This window comes from Phascolarctos cinereus, unplaced genomic scaffold (genome assembly GCF_003287225.1).
Source record: "Phascolarctos cinereus isolate Bilbo 61053 unplaced genomic scaffold, phaCin_HiC Scaffold_2;HRSCAF=192, whole genome shotgun sequence".
NCBI lineage: Eukaryota > Metazoa > Chordata > Mammalia > Diprotodontia > Phascolarctidae > Phascolarctos > Phascolarctos cinereus.
The window spans coordinates 78,760,426-78,783,004 of NW_027555625.1; the positions used below are offsets into that span (position 1 = coordinate 78,760,426).

The 22,579-nt window shown below is 41.5% G+C and overlaps 1 protein-coding gene across 1 annotated transcript in view; it reads left to right on the forward strand.

Annotated features, from left to right (window-relative positions):
* WWOX (WW domain containing oxidoreductase) overlaps positions 1–4,472 on the forward strand; it is a 1,215,541-nt gene extending 1,211,069 nt beyond the window's left edge. Inside the window, exon 9 of the mRNA XM_020964860.2 lies at positions 3,276–4,472. Within this exon, the coding sequence (XP_020820519.1) occupies positions 3,276–3,464 (189 nt within the window). The 3' untranslated portion in view covers positions 3,465–4,472. The remainder of the gene's footprint in view (positions 1–3,275) is intronic.
* The last annotated feature ends 18,107 nt before the right edge of the window (positions 4,473–22,579 follow it).

Consider the following 22,579-nt stretch of genomic DNA (forward strand, 5'->3'; position numbering starts at 1 on the left):
TGACCTCGGCTCTAGTGATTAGCAACCTCGTGCAAATGAGAAGCCAGATAATTTTCTTCAAAAAACAAAACAAAACATCAAAACCGATGTTTGTGGGAGAACCCATAGCTCTAATCATTATTTATGTGCTAACTATTTTTATTTTTTTAATCACAATGGATCGGCAAGCAGTGGTGGTGACTGACAAGCCTGTTGTTTGAGGAAATTTCTAACAAAGTTGTTAACATTAATTCTTTTCTATAGGACTTTCATCTTTTCAGAATCCCCAACTGACATGCCACAAACTGCTTAGCATTGAAAGTCATTCATCAGTGATTAAAGTGCTCTGCTTTATTTATTTTTTTAGTGATTTTTTTTTTATCAGTTTAAGAATGGTTTTTCTTTTATGGGTAGCATGGAATTGTTTCCTAATGAGATGCCTTGACATCCCATTCTGTCTTATGCTGATGATATGTGAACCGGAAAGCTGATGAGCAAAAAAATTAAAAATTGTTATTGGACTGTCATAACGTTGGATTGCATAAAGCTGTTGTTCAGAAGATGCTACAAATGTAGCCAAAGGAACATCTGTAGAGAAACTGAACCAGTGGCACATTGAATACCAAGCGGTCGTTTCTTTCCTGAAGTTGCCAAATGCAGGCTGAAGGAAAAGACCATTCCCTTTCGGGGTATTTGCCAATCAAATTATGACCCTGTGCCAGCTGAATGCAGATAATCCTGGGATAGAGAAGTCCTTTGCTTTCAGACGACAACATCCTGTTTTCCTATTAAAAAAAATGCCTCTTGTGAGGTAGTTAAGACTGTATTTCACGCTCTGCAAGTAATGCGATGATCCCACCAGCCAATCCAATCCAGTGAAACATTTTCAGAGTTGAGGGTTGTAGTAGGGCTGCCAAATACCAGCTGATATAAACGAATGTTGAATGTTGTTGATGTTAGATGATGAGATCAAAATGCTTCCTGACCACCTGCTTCTAGGATAGGTGTGAAGACACATTTTGCTAGGAAAAGACAGCTTCCACAATGAGCCACAATCATCTTGCGGGCTATTTTGCACAGCAAAATGGTGCCTGGAAAACAACTTCATCTGGGAGAAAATTTTTCCCTCCTCACACCTATTCATGACCAATCTCTGCTTTGACTCAGCACCTACCCAATTGTGAGACTCCAGTGTCAAGTCAAATGCCAGTGTGGATAGTTTTTGTGGTGCTCTGGATTGTCTTGGACTTCAGGATAGATCCCTGCCCTCTCAGCTTCAGAAGAGAACACAAGGCAGGTCATTCAGCTTCTCTCGGGGTGGGCTCACAGCTGCAAAGTGTAAGTGTAAAACAGGCAAATATCCAAAGACTCCAGGGAAAATGGATTTTTCAGATCATTGAGGCCCAAGGTATTATTGATATGTGATGTTAGTTGGAGAACTGGCTTAGTTCTGCCCTTTCCTTTATTGAGACAGCTTTTGCCTCAGTTTCCCTTCTTGTCAAGTAGACCTAATGATTCTGAGGGCAAGATGGAGAAATATCATGAGCGCTTTGAAAAAAGGAGCCATCACAGTCTTAGAATTTTAAGGAATAGTTGATAACTATTCCACTAAACATACTATTACAACAGGGAGAAAGAGTGACATTTCCTGGACACACTGAAATGGGACTGGCAGAGGCTGAGTCTATGTATGCATACACACACTCCAATTTGAAAGAGAAACAGGTGAATTTAGTTAAACAACTTTTTTTTTTCCAGAGGGAAGGACTATCCCCCAAACAAAGACAACGGTTAATTCTATTGGTTATTTATTGAATCCAAATGAATTCAAGCAGCCAATCCTCTATCTCTAACTGTAACCTACAAGTTGGCTGAATTTGACCATTTTGTTTTCAGACTGGTTTGTGCAGGTTAGAACATGTACAAGGCCACCCATCCTGAAACCAGTGAAACAATTTCACCATATGGAGTTCCCCTCCATAGAACCACAGCCTTCCAAGTGACTATGGGTTGTTGAAACCACGGGGAGCCAATCCCATTGAACAAACACCAGGCTCTCATTGCCACATGACTCTCCCCTGATCTACAATCAGCTCGGTAATGTGCCATGACTGGAACTCTCTGGGGACGGACAAGGCTGTGGAGTTGGTTGGTTGGTGGTGTGGAAGGGGAAGGAGGAGGCGGTGATGTCAGCAGTGACCGTAAGAGCTGGTTCTTTTCACTGCATCTTCCTAATGTTCCACTGGCGACTTTCTCTCCAGTTATCTTCTGTGTCTTTCTTGGCAACCTGTGTATTCTGATTGCTATCAGCTTATAATTAGTTACCTTGACAAGGCCTATGATATACATAAATACTCCTAAGATGCCAGATAAACTGTATTGGTTTTAAATTAGAGCTGTGCATACTGTCTCTCTATGAACTCTAGCTTATTATTTTTAATTATCGCTTGTGAAGCAGAGTGATTTCTTTGCCCTCTTTACAGCTTGTCTGACAGCATTCTCTCAGACCCCACAAAGTACTACCACATCAACCCCACCCTCTCCCTCCCCGCCCCATATACACACATGTGTGCACATGCAGTCAGAACTCAGATTGGCTAAACAGGAGCTTAACAGCAGGTAAATGGGAAGAGATCAACTTCACTCCTTGCTCCCTGTATTTTGAAGAGGGAAGAGATAAAATTACCCTGCCTTTTCTATATATCTGTCTAAATGCAACATTTCTTTGGGGTTTATAAAATGGTTCCAGAGGGCAAGGAGAAAATTAGATCTCTGGAAATCCAGAATTGTTTCACTGTATGTATAAGTGGACATGTGGAGTGTGTATGTGTGTGTGTGTGTGTGTGTGTGTGTGTGTGTGTGTGTGTGTGTGTGTGTGTGTGTGAGAGAGAGAGAGAGAGAGAGAGAGAGAGAGAGAGAGAGAGAGAGAGAGAGAGAGAGAAGGGTAACATTAGCCTCTGTCACACTGTAGGAGGCCAAAGATATGTGGAGCTCTGGTACACTTAGAAGATCATGCCTTCCCACAACACCTGTTGGTTTTTCATATTTAAATGTTTTTCTTGGCTTCTGGTTTTCTGGGCTTTATGTTTGTTGATTTTATTTTATTTTGTGGCTTGTTTTCAATGAAAGTTCTTGAATTTCCTTTCCCCCAGGTTAGTCCCATCTTTCAAGGCCTTGTGCTTTGAGTCCAGTGCAGAAGCCTTTGGAAATGTGGCTGTCCTTCGAATGAGACAGGAGGCTGTGGAGAGGCCAAGATCACGTTTGCTAATTTCTTCTCCCTGTTCTTTGAATTCCAGCAACAAGGAGCCGCCACCACCGTCTACTGCGCCGTGGCACCCGAGTTGGAGGGCCTGGGAGGAATGTATTTCAACAACTGCTGTCGCTGCTTGCCTTCAGCAGAGGCCCAGAATGAAGTGACGGCGAGAGCCTTGTGGGAGCTCAGTGAGAGGCTGATCCAAGAGCGGGTTGGCAGGCAGACCAGCTGACAGGGACCTCCTGTAAGGATCAAAACACACCAAGTGGATGTGTGCGCACTAGAAAACTGCCAGCTCTGGAACCTTTCCAAGCTTATCATCTAGAGGGTTTCCATATACCTCGGTTACAGATTAGCTAGTGTTAAACAGAATAATAGCAGTCACAACATAGTGAAAAATGTTAAGTACTAATGGGAAGTAGGGAATTCTGTAGGTTAAAGGGACAATATCTCTTTCTGGGGCTTACTTTTACTTTTCCTTAGGATTGTAGCCTTTGCGAAGTAGAGCCCGCAGTGAAATGCGGGGTATCTTTTGTGCTACTTTAGAAGTACATGCTAACTTTTTCATTGATTTCCCTGGCTAAGTGTTCTGCAAATCACCAACACACAATCCCCTTCCTCTCCTTCCCCAGCCCCTTTGGGGAAGGAGATGTCTTTGAGAATTGATTTTGATCAGGAAATATCTGTTTCATGCAACCTGACCAAATTGGATAGGGCTTGGCAATAGGAAGAAAGGAGAATTTCAGGTCCCCTTCCCCTCTACCCCCTTTACTCTGGACAACAAATGCCTCAGTCATGGTTAGGAATATGTGGTGCTGAGCTAGCAAATATATACACAGAAAGCAGTGGTCATTCCCTCCCCTGCTGATTAAATATTGAAGAGTATTTTGAGATAACAAAAAAGTATATCACACACTATTCCCTAAAAGGCTTAGTTTAGAATCAGGAAAAAAGATCCCAGGTCCTGAAGAATCCAGAAAGGTTGTCAGGGGGTTGCCCTCCACGGAGACTTCTAAGGAGGATCTTTCTGAAGTTCAGTTACTCAGTTCTCCCGATGCCAGATCCTGCTTGCATTTGCCTCTGTCTTTCATCTTTATGTTTTAATAAAAGAACATGCTTGAATATTGTCACCTGAAGAGAACATTTGTATTGTTCCTTTAAATGTATGTTTCTCTTTTTTTCTCTTTAAAAAAACAAACAAGGAAAAATAAATAGCTTCTTGTAGATGCCGTGAAAAGAAGGTTCTTGCGTCTTCACTGAGTTGGGTTGTGTTTTTTGTTTTGTTTTGTTTTTTGTGCTTTGTGGCTATTTTCTTGCCTGAAAGTTGTCTCACACCATCAGCATCCCAGCATCACATCTTCTGAAAACAAGATAAGACAGGAAGACGGTTAATTGTGCTTTCACATTTCTTGGGTGTCATTTATGGCAAATAAGCCATTTGCTAAGGGTTCTCCCCCCTGTCATTGGAAACTACCTGGGGCTAGGAGGATGTGTGTGTGTGTGTGTGTGTGTGTGTGTGTGTGTGAAAGAGCTGTGCTCCACTCTCCACTGCCCCTGGGTTCTATGTATCTCTAAAGAGAAGTCAAAGAAAGGTGATCAGCTTGGGAACTCTCTGGGTAGAGAGGATGGTTCAGGGCCCAGAGGAGTGAACAAGATGCACAGACTGTGAGGCTCAATTTGAAACACCAAAGGGGGACCTGGAATCCTTGGCCTTTGTGGCCCTCAGATAAGATATTCCTGTAGCAAACTCTTTTCTCTGACATGGATACCTTCTCAGTGACCCATGCTCATGGCCTTCGCTTGTTTTCATACCTCTTTGGGAAATGTGCTGTTATCTAAATCGCTAGTGGCCTATAGATAGAGAGGCACATTAATTTATAGACATGGCTAAATTGTTCAAATGAGAAATAGTAGATCATCCCATCAACCCAGTATGGGATTCATTCACCAACATTTCTTGTTTCTATTTCATTTATAAAATTTACAAAGTGTTATCCTCACAACAACCTTGTGGGCTAAGTAGTGAATGTCTTATGATCCCCATTTGAGGAGAGATGAGGAAACTGAAGGGCAAACAGGGCCAGTGGCTTGCCTAGGGTCACATAGCTAATATACAATTGGAGCTGGTATCTAAAGCCAGAATTTAATTTTCCCTGACTACCTGCTTGGTCTTCAAATGCCTTACATGTGCCTTTCAGATAGTTTTGGTAAATTTTATTTGTCCCCCAGTAATTGCATTGCCCCCCCCCACTCCCCAATGTGCCCTTCTCTTTACCCCTTCTGTGCTTACTGCCTTACTGTGTGGCTTTGAACAAGTTACTTAACCTCTGTGAATCTCAGTTTCCTCATCTGTAAAATTAGAAGGTTGGACCCAAAGATCTCTGAGGTCCCTTCTAGTTCTATATCTATAATCTTTTGATCCATCCTTTCTGCAGGTCCCTATCTTAAACTCGGCTCATACAAAACTGAACTCTTACCTCTTTTCCTAAACTCTCTCTCCCTCCTACCTTCCTCATTAACATAAAGGGCAACACCATATTCGAGTCCCTCACACTCACAACCTAAGAGTCATCCTGAGTTCCTTAGCATTTCTCACCCCTCATATCCAAGCTGTTGCCAAGGCTTATCGATGTCACATTTGCAGCATCTCTTTAATACACCCACTTCTCTCCTCTGACATTGCCACCACTCTAGTACACACCCTTATCACCTTATGCCTTGATTTTTTTATAATTAATTAATTTATTTTTAGTTTTCAACATTCACTTTCATAAGATTTTGAGTTTTAAATTTTCTCCCCCTTCTTCTCCTCTCCCCTCCCCAAGATGGTGTGAAATCTGATATAGGCTATATTTATACATTCATATTAAACATATTTTCACATTGGTCATAATGTAAAGAAGAATTAGAATTAATGGGAAGAACCACAAGAAAGAAGAAACAAAACAATGAAAGAAAAGGAGAGTAAATAGTGTGCTTCCATCTTCATTCAGACTCCTAAGTTCTTTATCTGGATGTGGATAGCATTTTCCATCCTGAGTCTTTTGGAGAAGTCTTAGATCCTTGCATTGCTGAGAAGAGCTAAGTCTATCAAAGTTAGCCATTACACAATGTGGTTGTTAGTTTGTACAGCATTCTCCTGGTTCTGCTCACTTCACTCAGCATCAGTCCATACAAGTCTTTCCAGGTTTTTCTGAAGCCCAACCACTCATCATTTCTTATAGCACAATAGTATTCTATTACATTCATATACCACAGCTTGTTCAGCCATTCTCCAACTGATGGTCAGCCCCTCAATTTCCAATTCTTTGCCACCACAAAAAGAGCTGCTATAAATTTTTTTTTTTTTTTGTGCATGTGAGTCCTTTTCCCCTTGTTATGCTCTCTTTGGGATACAGACCTGGAAGTAATATTGCTGGGTCAAAGGCTATGCACAGTTTTATAGTCCTTTGGGCATAGTTCCAAATTGCTCTCCAGAATGGTTGATCAGTTCACAACTCCACCAATAATGCATTAATTTTCCCACATCTTCTCCAACATTTATTATTTCCCTGTTTTGTCATATTAGCCAACCTGATAGGTGTGATGTGGTACCTCAGAGTTGTTTTGATGTGCATTTCTCTAATCAATTTATGCCTTGATTATTTCAATAGCCTGCTGGTGAGTCTGCCTTCCTCAAGGCTCTCCTCACTCCAACCTATCTACCAGTCAGCCCCCAAAGTGATTCTCCTAAAATGCAGATCTGAGCACCTTACCCCTCCTCCCAATCAATAAACTCCAGTGGTTCCCAATCTCCTCCAGGATCAAATATAAAATCCTCTGTTTGTCATTCAAAGACCTTCATAAACCAGCCTCCTTCTACCTTTCCAGTCCCCTTACACCTTCCTCTTGACACATACTCTTCTATTCAGTGACACTGGCCACCTCCTTGCTGTTCCATGATCAGGACACTCCATCTCTTGGCTCTGGGCATTTTCTCTGTGTTCCCTATACTCTCCATCTGTAATGCTTTGCTCCTACCTTTCCATCTACTGACTTCCATAAGGAAGTCCCTGGCTTCCTTTAAGTCTCAACTAAAATTCCATTTTCTACATGAAACATTTCTCTACACCATTTAATTCTAATGCCATTACTCTGTTATTTATTTCCTATTCATCCTGTACATAGCTTGTTCATACATATTTGTAAGCTCGTTGTCTCCCCTATTAGTTTATGAGCTCCCTGGCTGTAGGGACTGTCTTTTGCCTCTTTTTATATCTCCAGTGCTCAGCATAGGGCCTGGCACATAGTAGACGCTTAATAAAATGTTATTGAATATTGACTCTTGACTGTCTCCCTAGGCATAGAGAATGTCACTATCTACCAAGTATATTGAATCATAGAATGTCAGAGCTGGAAGGGACCTGAGGGCTCATCTACTCCAACCCCCCATTTTTTAAATGAGGAAACTGAGGTCCAAAGGTCACATTGTACATCCATGGTAAAGGCAAGATGAAAATCCAGTTTTCCTGGCTCCTGGACATCTGCTCTTTCCTCTGTATGTCAGCCACCTGGAATCAATGCCCAGAGTCCCCTGTAGACATCCATGCCACCAAAAACAAGCTAAATGGGATGAGAAGTACAGCCCTTGTTTATGATTTTCCCTGGGATCCACCTGGATTTCCACTCAGTCCAGGCACCTGGGCCAACTCTCATTTTCAGTATGGGCTGACAGAGATTGTTCAGGTCAAATATAACCAATCAGTAGGAAACAGCAGCTCACACCACCCCTCACCATGAGTGAAGGTTGTGGCTTGTGGTTTCACTCTGCAAAATGGGGTTATTGGTGGTTTTGTGTTGAACTTTACTGAAGTAGGCCCAGCTGCTTCCATTAAAGGTTATGAGTAGGCCAGAAACTTTGGTGTGGAAAAGAGCCCAATAGAGACTTTTTATCCTCTCTGGGGAATAGCACTTTATAGAAAAAGGAATATATTTCAAATGCCTTTATCAATTCTGTCAGGCTACTTCTATATACACACACTTGTTGTTTTGAATTCAGGGTTTTGGGGTTTTTTTTAAAGTTAAAGTCAATAAAATTAGGATTTTCTGCTTTACATATCACCAAATAACCAGTTTGACTGAATATCTCTGTTTCAGCCTGTAACTAATTTTATATCAAATTCATGGGAAGTTGTGTCTATTTGTTATTGTTGTGATACTTTGTTATATCATCCATTTCCTGTCCCCTAACCATAGCTTTCCCCCAAAACTCCATCCTCGACCTTCTCTACACTCCTTCCCTTGGTGATCTTATATGTTCAATGAGATCAACCATCTCTGGACAGATGACCCTCCAATATATATTCTAACACAATCTCTCTCCTGTGCATACTGCATTTCAAATGGTCTACTAGATATCTCCACCTGGCATCTCAAGACCAATATATTCAAAACAAAATTCATCCCATTTTCCATCCCACCTCCCTCTTCTGCCTCAAATTCTCGCTTGTTGAAAACTTCTTATATAGTTGCAGTGAAGATTCCCTTCATGCATAGGTTGGACTACAAGGTCACTGAAATCCCTTCCAGGTTTCAAGTTCTTTGATTACGTGGATCGCACTACTGACTGTCTCCATCACTTACATCTGTAGCTTCAGTCATCCTTGAGTCTTTCCTCTCCCTCATTTCCATTTCTGATCAGTAGTGAAATCTTGGTGATTCTGCTCTGAGAGCATCTCCTGATTCCATTCCCTTCTGTCCACTCACCTAGCCACCACTTTAGTTCAGGACCTCACCACCTCTCACCTAGACTTGTAATAGCCTCTCTATTACTTTTTCAGTGTCTTGCTCTTGCCAATACATCCTTCATATAGTGATCAAAATAAGTTTCCCAAGGCACATTTCTGATCATATCACTTTCCTAATTAAAAAAAAACTGGCCCTTTATTGTCTCTAGGATAATTGAATTTAGGATTAATATAGGATAATTCTAGGATAATTGAATTTATTATATGATGACCATGTGTCTAGCACTGTGGTAGGTACTGAGAATACAAAAACAAAAATGAAAAAGTCTCTGCCATCAAAGAACTTATGTGCTAATGGATAAAAAAAAAAAAAGAAGTCCCCTCAGTCTGGCATTCAAAGCCTTTCATGAAAGTGTCCCAAACTATCTTCTCAGCCTTTTTATTTTACAGAACTCCCCTTCAAGCAGATCTGCATTTCAGCCAAACTGACCTATATGAGCTGTTCTCCATCCATTATCCATGTTCCATAGTAGTTGATTACATCCAGTGCCCCTACACTAAGAATCCACTCCCTCCCCATCTAGGCCTTGCATAATATTTAACCTCCTTCAAGGTTCAGCCTAGTTGCCACCTCTTCTTCAAACCAATCCCAGATCGTCCTCACCCTGTATTTATTTACCCCATCCTTCTTGATCCCAAGTGGAATTCAAACACCTGGAAGGGAAGGAGCTATGGCTTTTTAATCTTTGTAGCTCTAATGTTGACCACAGTCCTTTGTGATGCCATCAGTAGAATCATAGAATTTGGGGGTTGGAAGGGACCTTGGTAGGCAGCTAATCCTACCCATACACAAAGGCATTTAAAACAGGCTGATTTGATTACTGTTCTTTCTCTGTAGAAATGATGATTGATGGTGGCTTGCATTCCTAAACCACTCTCCAGTTTACAAAATACTTTTCTCACAACCACTGTGAGAGGCACATAGCAAAAGTGTTATTATCTCCTTGAAGCTTCAAGAGGCGATGTCCCTTGAACTCAGGCCTTCTGACTGGTGCTCTTTCTGCTGTAGCAGGATGTAAGCCCCTCAAGAGTCAGGACCATGTTTTAAAATTTTGTCCCAGGCTGTTATGGTCTATATGCACTACGTACGTAGTCACAGACACTTGACTCTGAGAATGTTAGAGCTAAGAATAACCCTTAGAACACAGAACAGAGAACATCATGTCTGGAAGGGATCTTGGAATAGAGAACATAAATTATCAGAGTTGGATGGAAACTTTGAATGCAGAATGAATACTGTCAGAGGTTTAGGAACTTTAGATATTACCTAATGCCCCTAATTTTATCTTTCAAGAAACTGAGGTCCAGAGAAAGATCTTAGCTTGTAGGACCAGTGACCTAGAGCCTGAAGGGATTTCAGAGGCCATCTATTCTAAGCCCCCTCCCTTTACAGATGAGGAAACTGAGGCCAGATTAGTGACAGATCAGAATTAGTGACAGATCAGAATTTGAACCCAAATCTCCTGACTCCCAGCCTAGGGAAATTTCTGCACCACAATGTCAAAAAGAATATTCTATTTACTGAAAAAAAAATACAGCAAATCAGTTCAACTATGCATTGTGATGAGGACAGGTTGCCCAACTGCAGTTCTTCTCGTTACAATGGCAGACTGTATTATCACCAAGACACAGCAACAGTGTTGCTGATTGACACCCAGACCGATGGCATGGTCAGCCTAATTGGCTGGCTGGGAGTCTGAGATCTGTCCCTCCTCTCTGCAGAAATACTGCCTCCCTCTGTGAACACATTCCTCAGTGCTCACAAAGACCGTCTTGCTTCTGAATGCGTCTGTTTGCCATGTTGTCCATCTCTGGCATGAGGATGTCAAAGGCCTTTTAATCTCGCTGACAGCTGGGCCTTAATGAGATGCCTCTGATCACCCTGGGAGGCAGCTCTGGTTCTTCTCGCCATGAGCAGCCTCCTTCCTATTTATTGTTTGCTCAGCATCTGACCTTTGATTCTGGAGCCCCATCCAAATTAGAACTGCAAAGGTCTTTAGAGAGCATTTTTTAAGAGAGCACTCCTTCTATACATAAAGGGGAAAATTGAGACTCAGAAAGGAGAAAGGACTTGTCCAAGCTCACCCAGCCAGTAAAGGGTAGAATTGGCACTCAGGTTCCTGACCTCTGATTCCATAGGCAGTGACCTCTCCACTCCACCATCAAGGCAGCTTCACGTAGGCTGATGTTTCCATTTTTACCAGAGGACCAGTCTGATTTGCTGTGCAAAAGCACTACTCTAACCAAATATTTTCCTTGCCCATTAGAATTAGTTAGATGTTCCAGAATTCTCCAATAAGTATAGAAGAGAAATGTTTTTTTTTTATTTTATGTCAACCCCTTTGGCAATCTGGCGAAATCTATGGACCTTTTCTCAGGAAAAAATATTTTTAAATGATTGAAGGAAATGATAAATTTCAGTTAGAAGTTAGTGAAAATAAAGATATAATGTTTTCACCACCTAAGGTCACAGACTCTCTAAAATCTATCCACAGCCTCCAAAGGAGGTATTTCATAATTCTGTTGTCATGAACCCCCTTAGTAGTCTGGTAAAATCTGTGAACCCATTCTCAGAAAAATGTTTTTAAGTTGTTCAAGGAATGCTAAATTTCAGGTAGAAGTTGGCAAAAATAAAGGCATAATGTTTTTCCCCATCCAAGGTCACAGACTCTGAAATCTATCCAAAACCTCCAAGGTGTTCATGGACCCCAGGTTAAAAAACACCTGATGTAAAAGTAAAGCATTGGGAAAATCTGAATGGACAGTGTCAGCAGAAGAAAAAAGACTTCATAAGGAAGAGAAAAACTTCATATTTTTTAGCAGATGTCCAATTTGGTATTGCTAGCACCAAATAGTATTAAATAATCACATTCCAGTCTCACTCACACCAAGAAGAAATGAAATTCCTCCCTTGGACATTTGGGTGAGACTACAGGGGTTTGGTTACCTTGGTTTTTTGAGTGAGGGTCCATCTTTGAGGTTTCAACCTTAAAAGATAAATGAAGGAAAAGGGATTTATTAAGGACTTACTCTTGGCCAGGCACTGTGTTAAGCACCAGGGATACAAATATTAATAAACTAGGGACAGTCCCTGCCCTCAAGGGGTTTGCACTCTAATAAAGGAAGACAACACATATAAAGGAGAGATGACCAGGAAAGGGAGTTTTGTTCTGGGTAAATGGAAAGCAAAACTATAGTATTTTAATTATGACAAAGCACTTTCCTCATAACAACCCTGCAAGGTACAGGTACAAATAATATTATCCCCATTTTACAGATGAGGAAGCAGAGAGACAAAGTGATTTGCCCTAATGGGGGAGCCAACATGCAAATAACTATGTATGTATAAGGCATGTAAAGAGTAGATGGTCCTTTCAGAGGACAGCCACTAGGGTGGGGTGAGGGCAGGGGACAGGAAAGCTCACGTGGTGCTATGTAGTTGATAAAATACTTTCCATACAGTATCTCATTTGATGTGGAAAGAGCACTAAATTGGGAGTTCAAACTTCTGACTTCCCAATTCTGTTATTGGTTCTGTGACCAGTAAAGGTAAGTAAAGGCAAGTCATTTCCCCTCTATCTCAGTTTGCTTATCAGTAAAAGAGGGTTAATAATACCCTGAGCTTGTTGTAAGAGAAGTACTTTGTAAACCTTAAAGCTCTATACAAAAAATTGAATTTAATTAAATTTTTAAAAATTTTAAGTTCTATACTAAAACTAGTTATTATTATCTGTAATGATATTGAAATTGAGCAAATCACTTGCCACCCTAAGCCTCAGTTCCCCCATCTATAAAATGGAGTTCACAATGTGTTTGCTAACTACCTCAAAGGAAAGAGCCTGGTGAATTGTGTAAAGCACTATAGAGGTGGGAGATGTCATACAGTCCAGGGTCCCTGGCCCTGTCTAGCTGAGAATAAACACTAGGAAGGTTTTGTTTGTGATTGTTTTCTCCACTCTCTACTCTCTAACACCTGTCATGAACTCATGATTTTAAGCAGAAATGGACCTGAGATCTCATCCTCTTTATGTTACAGAGAAAGAAATTAAAGGCTGAAAGAGTGTTGCGACAGAGGAGAAGAGCCAATGAACTGATTTTCATTTGAAAAAAAAAAAAGCTTAGTTTTTGAAAACTATAGGCTGGGTTATTTGACTTAAATTCCTGGAAAAAAAAGCTAGGACAAATGATTAAAGGGATGGTTTGTGAGCTCTTAGAAAAGAGAACCATGATTACCTGAAGTCAGCTTTCTAAAAGACAGGTCATGTAATGCTAACCTCATTTCCTTTTTCCAGGGTTATAAGAATATTAGATTTAGGAAATGTATTAGGCATACTTCAGAATCAAAGAGTTCAGGAAAACATTTGATAAAGTCTCCCATGTAATCTTTGTGGAGATGCATACATGGAATGATGATATGGTTAAGGACCTCGGTCATACCAGCTTGAAATCAACTTAGAGAGAGATCTCTAGGGGAGTGCCCCTGGGATCTGTGCTTTGCCCTATTCTGGTTAACAATTTTACCAATGATTTGTAAGATGGCATAAATGCCATGCTTATCAAGTTTTCAGATGATGCCCATCAGGGAGAGCCATATAAGATATTAGATTACAGAGTTGAAATCCCAAAAAGATCTCAAGAGTCTAGGAGACCAAATCTCATAAGGTGAAATAGTAGAAAGACAGGTATAAAGTTGTGCATTTGGCACTTAATAGCACCACCACCACAACCACCACCACCACCAACCAATGGCAGAAGTATAAGATTGGGGATATATGGCTATGCAAGAGTTCCTGGAGGGGAAAAAAAGAAGACACAGAGGGTTTAGCAGAATGCAAACTCAATATGCATCAACGTATGTCACCAGTGTGTGTGTGTGTGTGTGTGTGTGTGTGTGTGTGTGTGTGTGTGTGAGAGAGAGAGAGAGAGAGAGAGAGAGAGAGAGAGAGAGAGAGAGATGACAGCAGAAAACTTCACGCTACCCTAAGCTACATTAAGAGATACATAATGTTTGGAATGAAGTCGATGGTGGTCCTGCTCTTCTCTGTCAGCTTCAGGAGTACTGCACTCAGATCTAGGCACCTTTGAGGAAGAAGACTGACGGATGAGCTGGTGGGCATACAGGGGAAAGCTCAACTCAGGCTTCGCCTTCTGCAAGTAAGTTTCTCCTGATCCCTGTCAGTGTTGATAATCTATCCCTTTCCAAATTATCATGGATGTAGTAGAATGTAAGCTCCTCGAGGTCAGGGACTGGTTTGCTTCGTCTGTATCCCAGGCCTCTAGTATAGTGCCTTGCACATCTTATGGTTCATTCCTACTTGTTGAATGAAATGGTGGAAGGACTTGGGAGCAATGCCCTATGAGGACTGACTGAAGGACCCAGGAGAGAAAGACCAGGACAACTTCCAGGGATCTGAAGGTCCACGATATGGAACCTTGTTCTGCTTGGTCTCAGAACTAGGAACAGTGGGTAAAAGTTATGGAGAGTCAGGTTTTGGCTACTTGGTGTAAGGAATAACTGATTTCCCAACAATTAGAGTCATGTACAAGTGGAATGGGTAGCCACCGAAGACAAGAGGTTACTCCTTATTTGGAGTACTTAAGGGACGCCTGGAGAAGGGATTCTTGTTCAGGGATGGGTTGGACTGGATTGGCTTCAGATATCCCTCCAATGGAAGATTCTATGGGGAAGTTATGCAGCATACTAGAACACTTAAGAACTCCCTTAACTCCATCCCTCCCCAGCCCTCAAGCAGAGCAGAAGGAATATGCAAGGGGGCAGTTTACTTTGTAGGATTTTAGATTTAGAAGGCACCTTCAAGATCATCTAACCTAATACTTTCATGTTACAAATGAGGAAACTGAATCTCAGACAGAAGAAATGATTTGCCCAAGGTCATACAGAGAGGAAGGATCAGAGCCAGGATTGAAACTATCTTCTGAGTTCAAACCCAAAGTTCATTTCCATTTTGCCTCTTATTCTGTCTGCCAAGTGAGAAACTCCAAGTCTCTAGGGCGAAGGAAGAGGGGAGTCATTACAAGGAAGCTTTAAAAAACGTGTATAGGCAACTTGGGTCTCTTTAGGGGTAAAAGTTAACCTTTTATAGTTTGAACTTCAGCTACTCAGGAGCAGATTTCACATTTATAGCTGCATTCCTATAAAATGGAGCATCCCCTATACCATTGTTTCACCTAATGGTAAGTTTCCAGCAAACTAATTAAGTTAGATGGGGCATGTCTGGAATTTCTTACCCACCTACATAATAGTCATCCCTTTAAGAGGCATAAAAAACCGTTCCCTGATCACACGTGCCAAACCATAACTGGAGCCAATGTTTTAAAAATTGAAAAGCCTCCCTAAAAAATTGGAACACGAGTCCTCGTATAATTATAATCCCGCTAGCTGTAGTTAATGTTAACTAGATGTCTAGAAAGAGCACTCTGTGTGCTGACCCAAGGCCTTACCTGGCTTCACAGCCATTAGTGTTTTTAAGCTTGGCTTGGGGGAAATTACTGTCAGTGGCTATAGTCACAACACACTTCAAAAAAGAATAATGGCTCTTAACAGTTTCTTTGTGGTTTAACAGAAGAAGGTCTGGATTTGAAGTCAGAGGATTCAGAGCCAAATCCCAGCTCTGCGGCTGTGTGACTTTGGGCAAGTCACTCACTTTCTTGGGGACTCTGGTGCCTCATCTATAAAATGGGAAGGTTAGGGTAGATGCCCTCTAAGATCCCTTTCACCTCTAACTCTGTTATGAACTCTGTAAGAAAGCTAATATTGGGATAATTATTTTCATTTGATAGATGAGATCAATGGAGCCAAGCTGAGAGATTAAATGAATAGCTCAAGGTCACACAGTTAGAAGTGTCAGGTCTTCTGATTATAAGTTAGGTGTTAGAATAACAATTATTATTAATTAATTAATTATAATTATATGTAATAATGATATGTTATATATTGTACATAGTTATATACAATTGTGTGTAGTATATTATATAATTAAATCCATAATAATTATTTTAAATAATATAATTAATAACATTTAAAATTGATAATAATAAAACGTATGGTGTATGAGAGAGGCAAAACAAATAATAGTTAGATATGGGTCTGGAAAGTCAGAGAACCCATGTTCGAATTCCAACTCTGTCACTTACTCTTGTGACATAAGACAAGTCCCTTGATGTGTCTTGGTTACCTCATTTGTACAAGCAGAAGGTTGGCCCTGATGCTCTTCTAAGACCATCACTTCCTTCCTTCCTTTCAGGCCACTTCCTCCACAGTCTACCTCCATCCCCTGTAATCCATACCATGCATTTCTTTTGACAGAAGCATCAGCCCAGATTAAGACAGGCTAGGCTCACTGTCCTGATCGATGACTTTTCTCCTTTGCCCTCCATCCCCAATCTCCAGTTCCTAGTCAACACTCCCCTACATATATTGTCTCTCCTACTAGGATGTAACCTTCTCAAGAGGATGGATCATTTTTGTGCTTGTTTTTGTATTCCTAGCATTTAGCCTGGCACACGGTAAATGCTTAATCAATGCTTCTTCATTCATTCACTCTGAAGTCCCTTCCAGCTCTAAATCTATAACTTCTGACAACTCCCATTTCCATAACAATGTAAAGTTTGCAAAGCGTTTTCCACACGACAACCCTGTGGGGTAGATAGAACTAGTATTATCCCCATGTTACAGATCAGGAAACTAAGGCCAAGGTCATGTAGCTGCTAAAAGGAAAGTTCACATTCAAACCAAAGGAACTGACTCCTTCTGTATGGGCACACTCTCCACCAGCACAAATGCCACATGCCATGCCTTGGGAGATGATTTTTATAAGCTGCTTCATCCCTCTGCTGTGGGTGGCTCTGCAGACTAAGCTAGGCTGGTCTCTGGACCATGGATGCACGGTCCATTGTTGAACTTGTCCTTGGAACCTTTTTAGCTTTTTGGACCTTTTAGAGCTTGCACTCTGATGGAATAAACTTCAAGAGGTCATGGCCACCTCTGGGACCCAAAAAGACATCAGAAGAGGATCATGGACTTCAACCTTGGGCATCACCTTGTCCAAGGTTGGCTTCAGTGTGGCTATGTAACTCACCCAACATCGCACACAGAGAGTAAATGGAAAACGAGTTGAAACATTAAAGCAGATGAATTACTTTGAAAGCATTTTGAATTTAATCAAATATCTGGTCATGGAGCAATTAATAAAAGATTCTGTCCCCCCCCCCAAACCCAACTGCTTGGCAGTCTAAATTCATCCAACTTTTTCCCCCAAAAGGGTCTGTGTATTTGGGTGTTCTTAGCCATATAAACATTCCCTGAGGATCTTTCCTAGGATTATATGCTTTCCCATCCAACTGGAATTGTCCAATGACAAATTCAATATAATAGAAAGAACATTGACCTGGGACTTAAGAGATGTGGGTTTTAATTCTGCTGTTAACTAGCCATCAAGACACTTCCCCTCTCTGGGCCTCAGTTTCCCTATCCACAAAGTGATGGCATTCAGTTTGATGATCTCTACGGGCTCTTATGACTTTAAGTCCTACATTAAGCTAAGGAACCTCATAACATTACCATTCTGTATTGGATGAAGTTGGGAATGGGGGACTGGACTTGTGATTTCATCACTGCAGGAAACTCTTAGACGAGGAAATTCTCTCTATCAATGCAAATGAACACCTTCTCTGCAGTTTGGGAAGGAAATAAGTATTAATTAAGTGCCATGCTCAGCACTTTACAAATATCTCATTTGATTGTCACAACAGCCTCGTTTTGCTGTTGAGAAAATTGAGGAAGACAGAAATTAAGTGACCTGCTCAAGGACACGTAGTGAGTTAGTGTCTGAGGTCAGATTTTAGAGTGCCAAGCCTGGCACTCTATCCCCTGTGCCATCTAGCTGCCTCTAAGAGTCTTAAAGATTTGTCTAGTGCATTGAGAGGTTAAGTGGAGTGACTTGCCTAAGGTCATACAGTCAGTATGTGTCAGAAATTGAATTTGAGCCCAGGTCTTCCTGGTCCCAAAGGTAGCTTTCTTGTCATCATGTTTTGTTAGCTTTGACCATCCAATGTTCCATGTTCTAAAGTTCTTCCCAGATCTGACAGTCTGTATATTCAAAGGTCTCTTCCAGCTCTGACATTCTATGAATTTCATGAAATGCTTTCCCCAGCCAGCCCAATACACTTATCCTACCTAACCAGTTTATCATCATCTTGATTGATATCATGTAAGTGAGAAAGTCTAGAGAAAGCTTTCCTTGTCTGCTCAAGGTTTAGATAGTAATGATTTGATCTGCCAGAGAAGCCCCACTCTGCCACACTGAGTGTGCTACATTGAGGCTGCCCTAAATTTTAAAGAATTTAATGACAAAATTTCCAAAGGTCCCCAACTGTGCTTATAGCTTCCAAGGTTGATCTCATCTTCAGATATTAACATTCCCACTGATACAAAATTGGGGGAGGGTTGCAATGCACAGAAGCGTGGCTGAGAAATCTTTGGTTCTCTGGTTCAGATCTGATGGACTCAGTGGTGAGATGGGACGAAGTCTGCACCAGAAGAGAAACTACCAGGAGTAACATAGGAATGATGAAAATAATTTTGGTTTTGGAGTCAGGAGAAATGAGCCCACATTTGGGCTCCAATGCTTTGCTTGTGTGCCTTTGTAAGCCACTTAAGCACTCCGATTCTCTGTTTCACCATCTATAAAATAGGGGTAATAATATTTATACTCCTTACTTCCAAGAGCTATTGTCAGAAAAATGCTTTGGAGATCTTAAAGCAGGAACTCTTAACCTTGTTTGTGTCATGGACCCCTAACACTATTGTCATTTGAAGGACATGCTACATTTCTGTTCAAAGGCAAGGGAAAATAAAGATGCATTTATTCCCCTTAAATTTCAAAGACCCAAGAAAATTATCTGCAGATATTGCTTGGAGGAGAGAGTGGTCTGTGGGCAGCAGGAAAATAACTTGTGCCTTGTAGTGCTATAAAAATGTTAAATATATTTATTATGCCTTTGAGTATAATTTTGCCCTTCCCCAGGACAGAGGCATGCTGAAAGAAGTCAGCATACATGATGGGTAGAATGTTGGATTTGCAGTTAGAAGACCTGGGTTTAAATCCTACCTCAGATACTTACTGACTGGGCAAATAACTTCAACTCTCTTTGCTCATTGTTCTCATCTGTAAAATGGAGCTGATGATACATGTAGCTACCACTCACTTCAGGCAGATGTTCTGAGAATCAAATGAGATAATGTATAGAAGGCTCTTTGCAAACTTTAAGGAGCTATATGAATGTCAATTCTTAAAAATATTACTGTTATTCCCCACAAAATATTGAGGCAAGAAGAAAGAGGAACCTTTCTGAGTGCAGAATCTTTCTGGCTTTTACCTACCCCCCTGTTAACAAGCCATTTTGGGAAGGAAGGAGGGCTGGTACCATTCCTTGGCAGAGTGGGCTCTGGCCTACAGAAGGGGCAGTGCCTCTAACAAGGTCCTTTCTAACGGACATTTTGTGAAGTTGTCCTGTGCTGAAGGGGAAGAGATTGCTCTGGCAGAGAGCAGAGGAGTTATAAAAGTGTCAAGGTGTTATAAATGTCCCCATGATGGAGGCCAGTTGTCATTTGCCCGGTAGTGAGGGAGGATGGCTAATGATGGGCAGCATGTAAACTGTTTGCTGGTCTAATCCCTCTGTGAGGAGGGGGGTGAAGAAGAGGGGAGAAATGCTGGAGAGATTACTTGGACGGCTGGAGATAAAGTGGATACTGATGGAGTTATCCAAAGGTAAAGTCAGCTTGAGGAGGAGGAGGAGGAGGAGGAGTGCTCATGAGCAAGCCAGGCCAGGCAGACAGACTGCTTTTGCTTTTGGACAAAAGGGTCTGATTGAATGTCCCCACTCCTCTCAGCACCCCGCCCTACAGTGGCACTGCTGAAGGGCTGGATGCCCAGGTTTGCAATGCTCTTGGGGCAAGGCCTACAGTGAGATGAGGCTAAGCCCACATAAAAACCAGGCTTCCAAATTGCTCAGGAAAACTCAATCCAATGCTGAGCAGCCATTTTATTAATTCAGCTCTCTTTTATAGGCCTTTTATATGGGACATTAACCATACAACTCCACTACCTAATTAAAAGGGGCTCTTATCAATTTGCTGGACAGTTGCTTATTAAAAAAAATAATAAAAACACCACCCTGAACCAGCGGCTAGAAAGAGGTAAACACTAGAGATTACCAGGCACCCCGATGAGAGTATTAGTTTATAATCACCTCTCCTGTAAACAGGCTATAAACTTGTAAGACAACAGGGCTGGAGGTTCTAGAAGAAAAAGTTGTTGCTTCCAGAAGACTTCCCCCTCTCAAAATCTCTCCCTCTTCATCTCTGCCTGGTGAATCCTCTTCCTTCAGGGCCTAGCTCCTTGGAGCTTCCCATGGGCATCCATGGGACATTCAACCAGGACATCCCCTCCATCCCCCCCCCCCAAATGATGAAAATAATCTTATTCTTTTCCAGTTTTCTTAGAGGCATTGTGGAGGCCTTCTCCTCTACCCCTGCCATTATCACATTGTACCTAATAACCTTATTGAAGATAGGGATTTTTTTTGAATATATGGCTATATGAATATACTTCTTTGAATATGTTTCACATCTCCCTCCTACTGTTCTAACTCTCCAAGTAGATAAGAAGTTCCTTGGAGGCAGAGACCTTGGCACTGCTATTTTTATATTCTTAGTGATAAGCACAGAATTGCAAACATAAGTGCTTAATAAGTGTTTAATGTTCAGTTCAATCCAGCTGGCATTTGTTGAGCACCTACTGTATCCCAGGCATGGTGCTCAGTGCAGGGTATACAAAAGACAAAAATGAAAATAGCCTTTGCCTTTAAGGAGCATAAAATCACTAATGTAGAGATGAAAGGGACCTGAGAGGTTCATTGAGGCCAATCCTTCCTTTTACAGATGAGGAAACTGAGGTAAAAGTGACTTGCCCAAGGTCACACATAGTACTACTATATGTGTTTCAAACTCAAGCCCTCTGATTCCAAATCCATTGTGCCATGCTGCTCTTGTAGATGAACTTTAAGCTTGTCAGCTGACAATAACAGTTTATATTAAGATAGCTTTTTGTTCGGTAGTTTCAGTCATTTCTGACACTTTGTGACCCCGTTTGGGGTTTTCTTGGCAAAGACACAGGAGTGGTTTGTCATTTCCTTCTCCAGCTCATTTTGCAGAGAAGGAAATTGAGGCAAGCAGGGTTAAGTGACTTGCCCAGGGTCACAATAGCTAGTAAGTGTCTGAGGTTAGATTTGAACTCAGGTCTTCCTGACTCCAGGCCCTCTATTTATTGCGCCACCCAGCTGTCCTAACTCTTTAAGGTTCCTCCCCAAATCCTGTTGATGGTACAAATATTATTATCTCCATTTCAGGAGAGATTTCAATGGGTAAAATAGCTGATAAAATGTCAGAGCTAGTACATGACCTCACCTGATTTTTGGTCCTTTGTGCTTTCTACTGCTGAAAATACCATACTTCTTCAAGAACCAAATGTGCAGGAAGAAAAATTTCTCTTTCAGGAGAGTTCCCTAGTACATCCCGTGGTGACGTGTTTAAATTGGGTTGCCCTGCATACCGCTGGTGGCTGGATGGTGGCTACACACAAGAAATATGCAATTGTCTTTCCCCCCTTTTTCAGGAAGGACACATTTCTAGAAACTGTAGCCTATCGTTATAGCCTGAATGCAAAGAAGAATTAACTACCAAGTGGGACCAAGTCAAGATGGATGGAGCTGAAGGAAAGTCAAAGTCAAGAGCATGTAGGCCCGCGGGTCTATGTCTGTCAGGTCCAAGATGAGAGGGCACTTTGTTCCCTACTTGTCCTCACTGGGATCCTAGGCACATGCTTCTACTTCGCCTCATTTTAGAGTTCACCCAAGCAATGACCTCAGCTCTTCTCAGGTCCTGCCCCTTACCCTGACCGTGTTGGATTGGGACATGAGGTGGTTGAAGACACCAAAAGTAAGTAAGAGGTGGAGAATGGGGCTCAGAACGAGAGGAGGGTATAGTGTGGTACAGCAGAAAAAATGCTGGCCCCGGAGTTAAAAGACCTGGATTCTAATTCCACCAGTAATGCTTACTCTCCATGTGATTTTAGGCAAATCACTTAACTTCCTTGGACCCCAATTTCCTCATCTATTTACATCCTTCCTTCTTTTTTTTGGAGGTAATCAGGGTTAAACCTATGGTTACACAGCTATTAAGTGTCCGAGGCCAGATTTGAACTCAGGTTTTCCTGACTTCAAGACTGGCTGCTCTCTCTCCTCTGCCCTGTATCCTAGGGACTTCAATTCATTGTTCATGGCATTTAGTCAGAGGGACTACTCAAGACCACTTAGATCAATACTGTTATTTTACAGATGAGGAAAGTATGAACCATGGAAACTAAATGGCTTGGCATAAAGGCAGCAATTGTCCACAATCATCTCTTGTCTGCCTCCACCTACCTTTTCTCTGAATCAGATTTTCTCAGTTCTTTCGCCATGGAAGGAAGCCATTTCATTG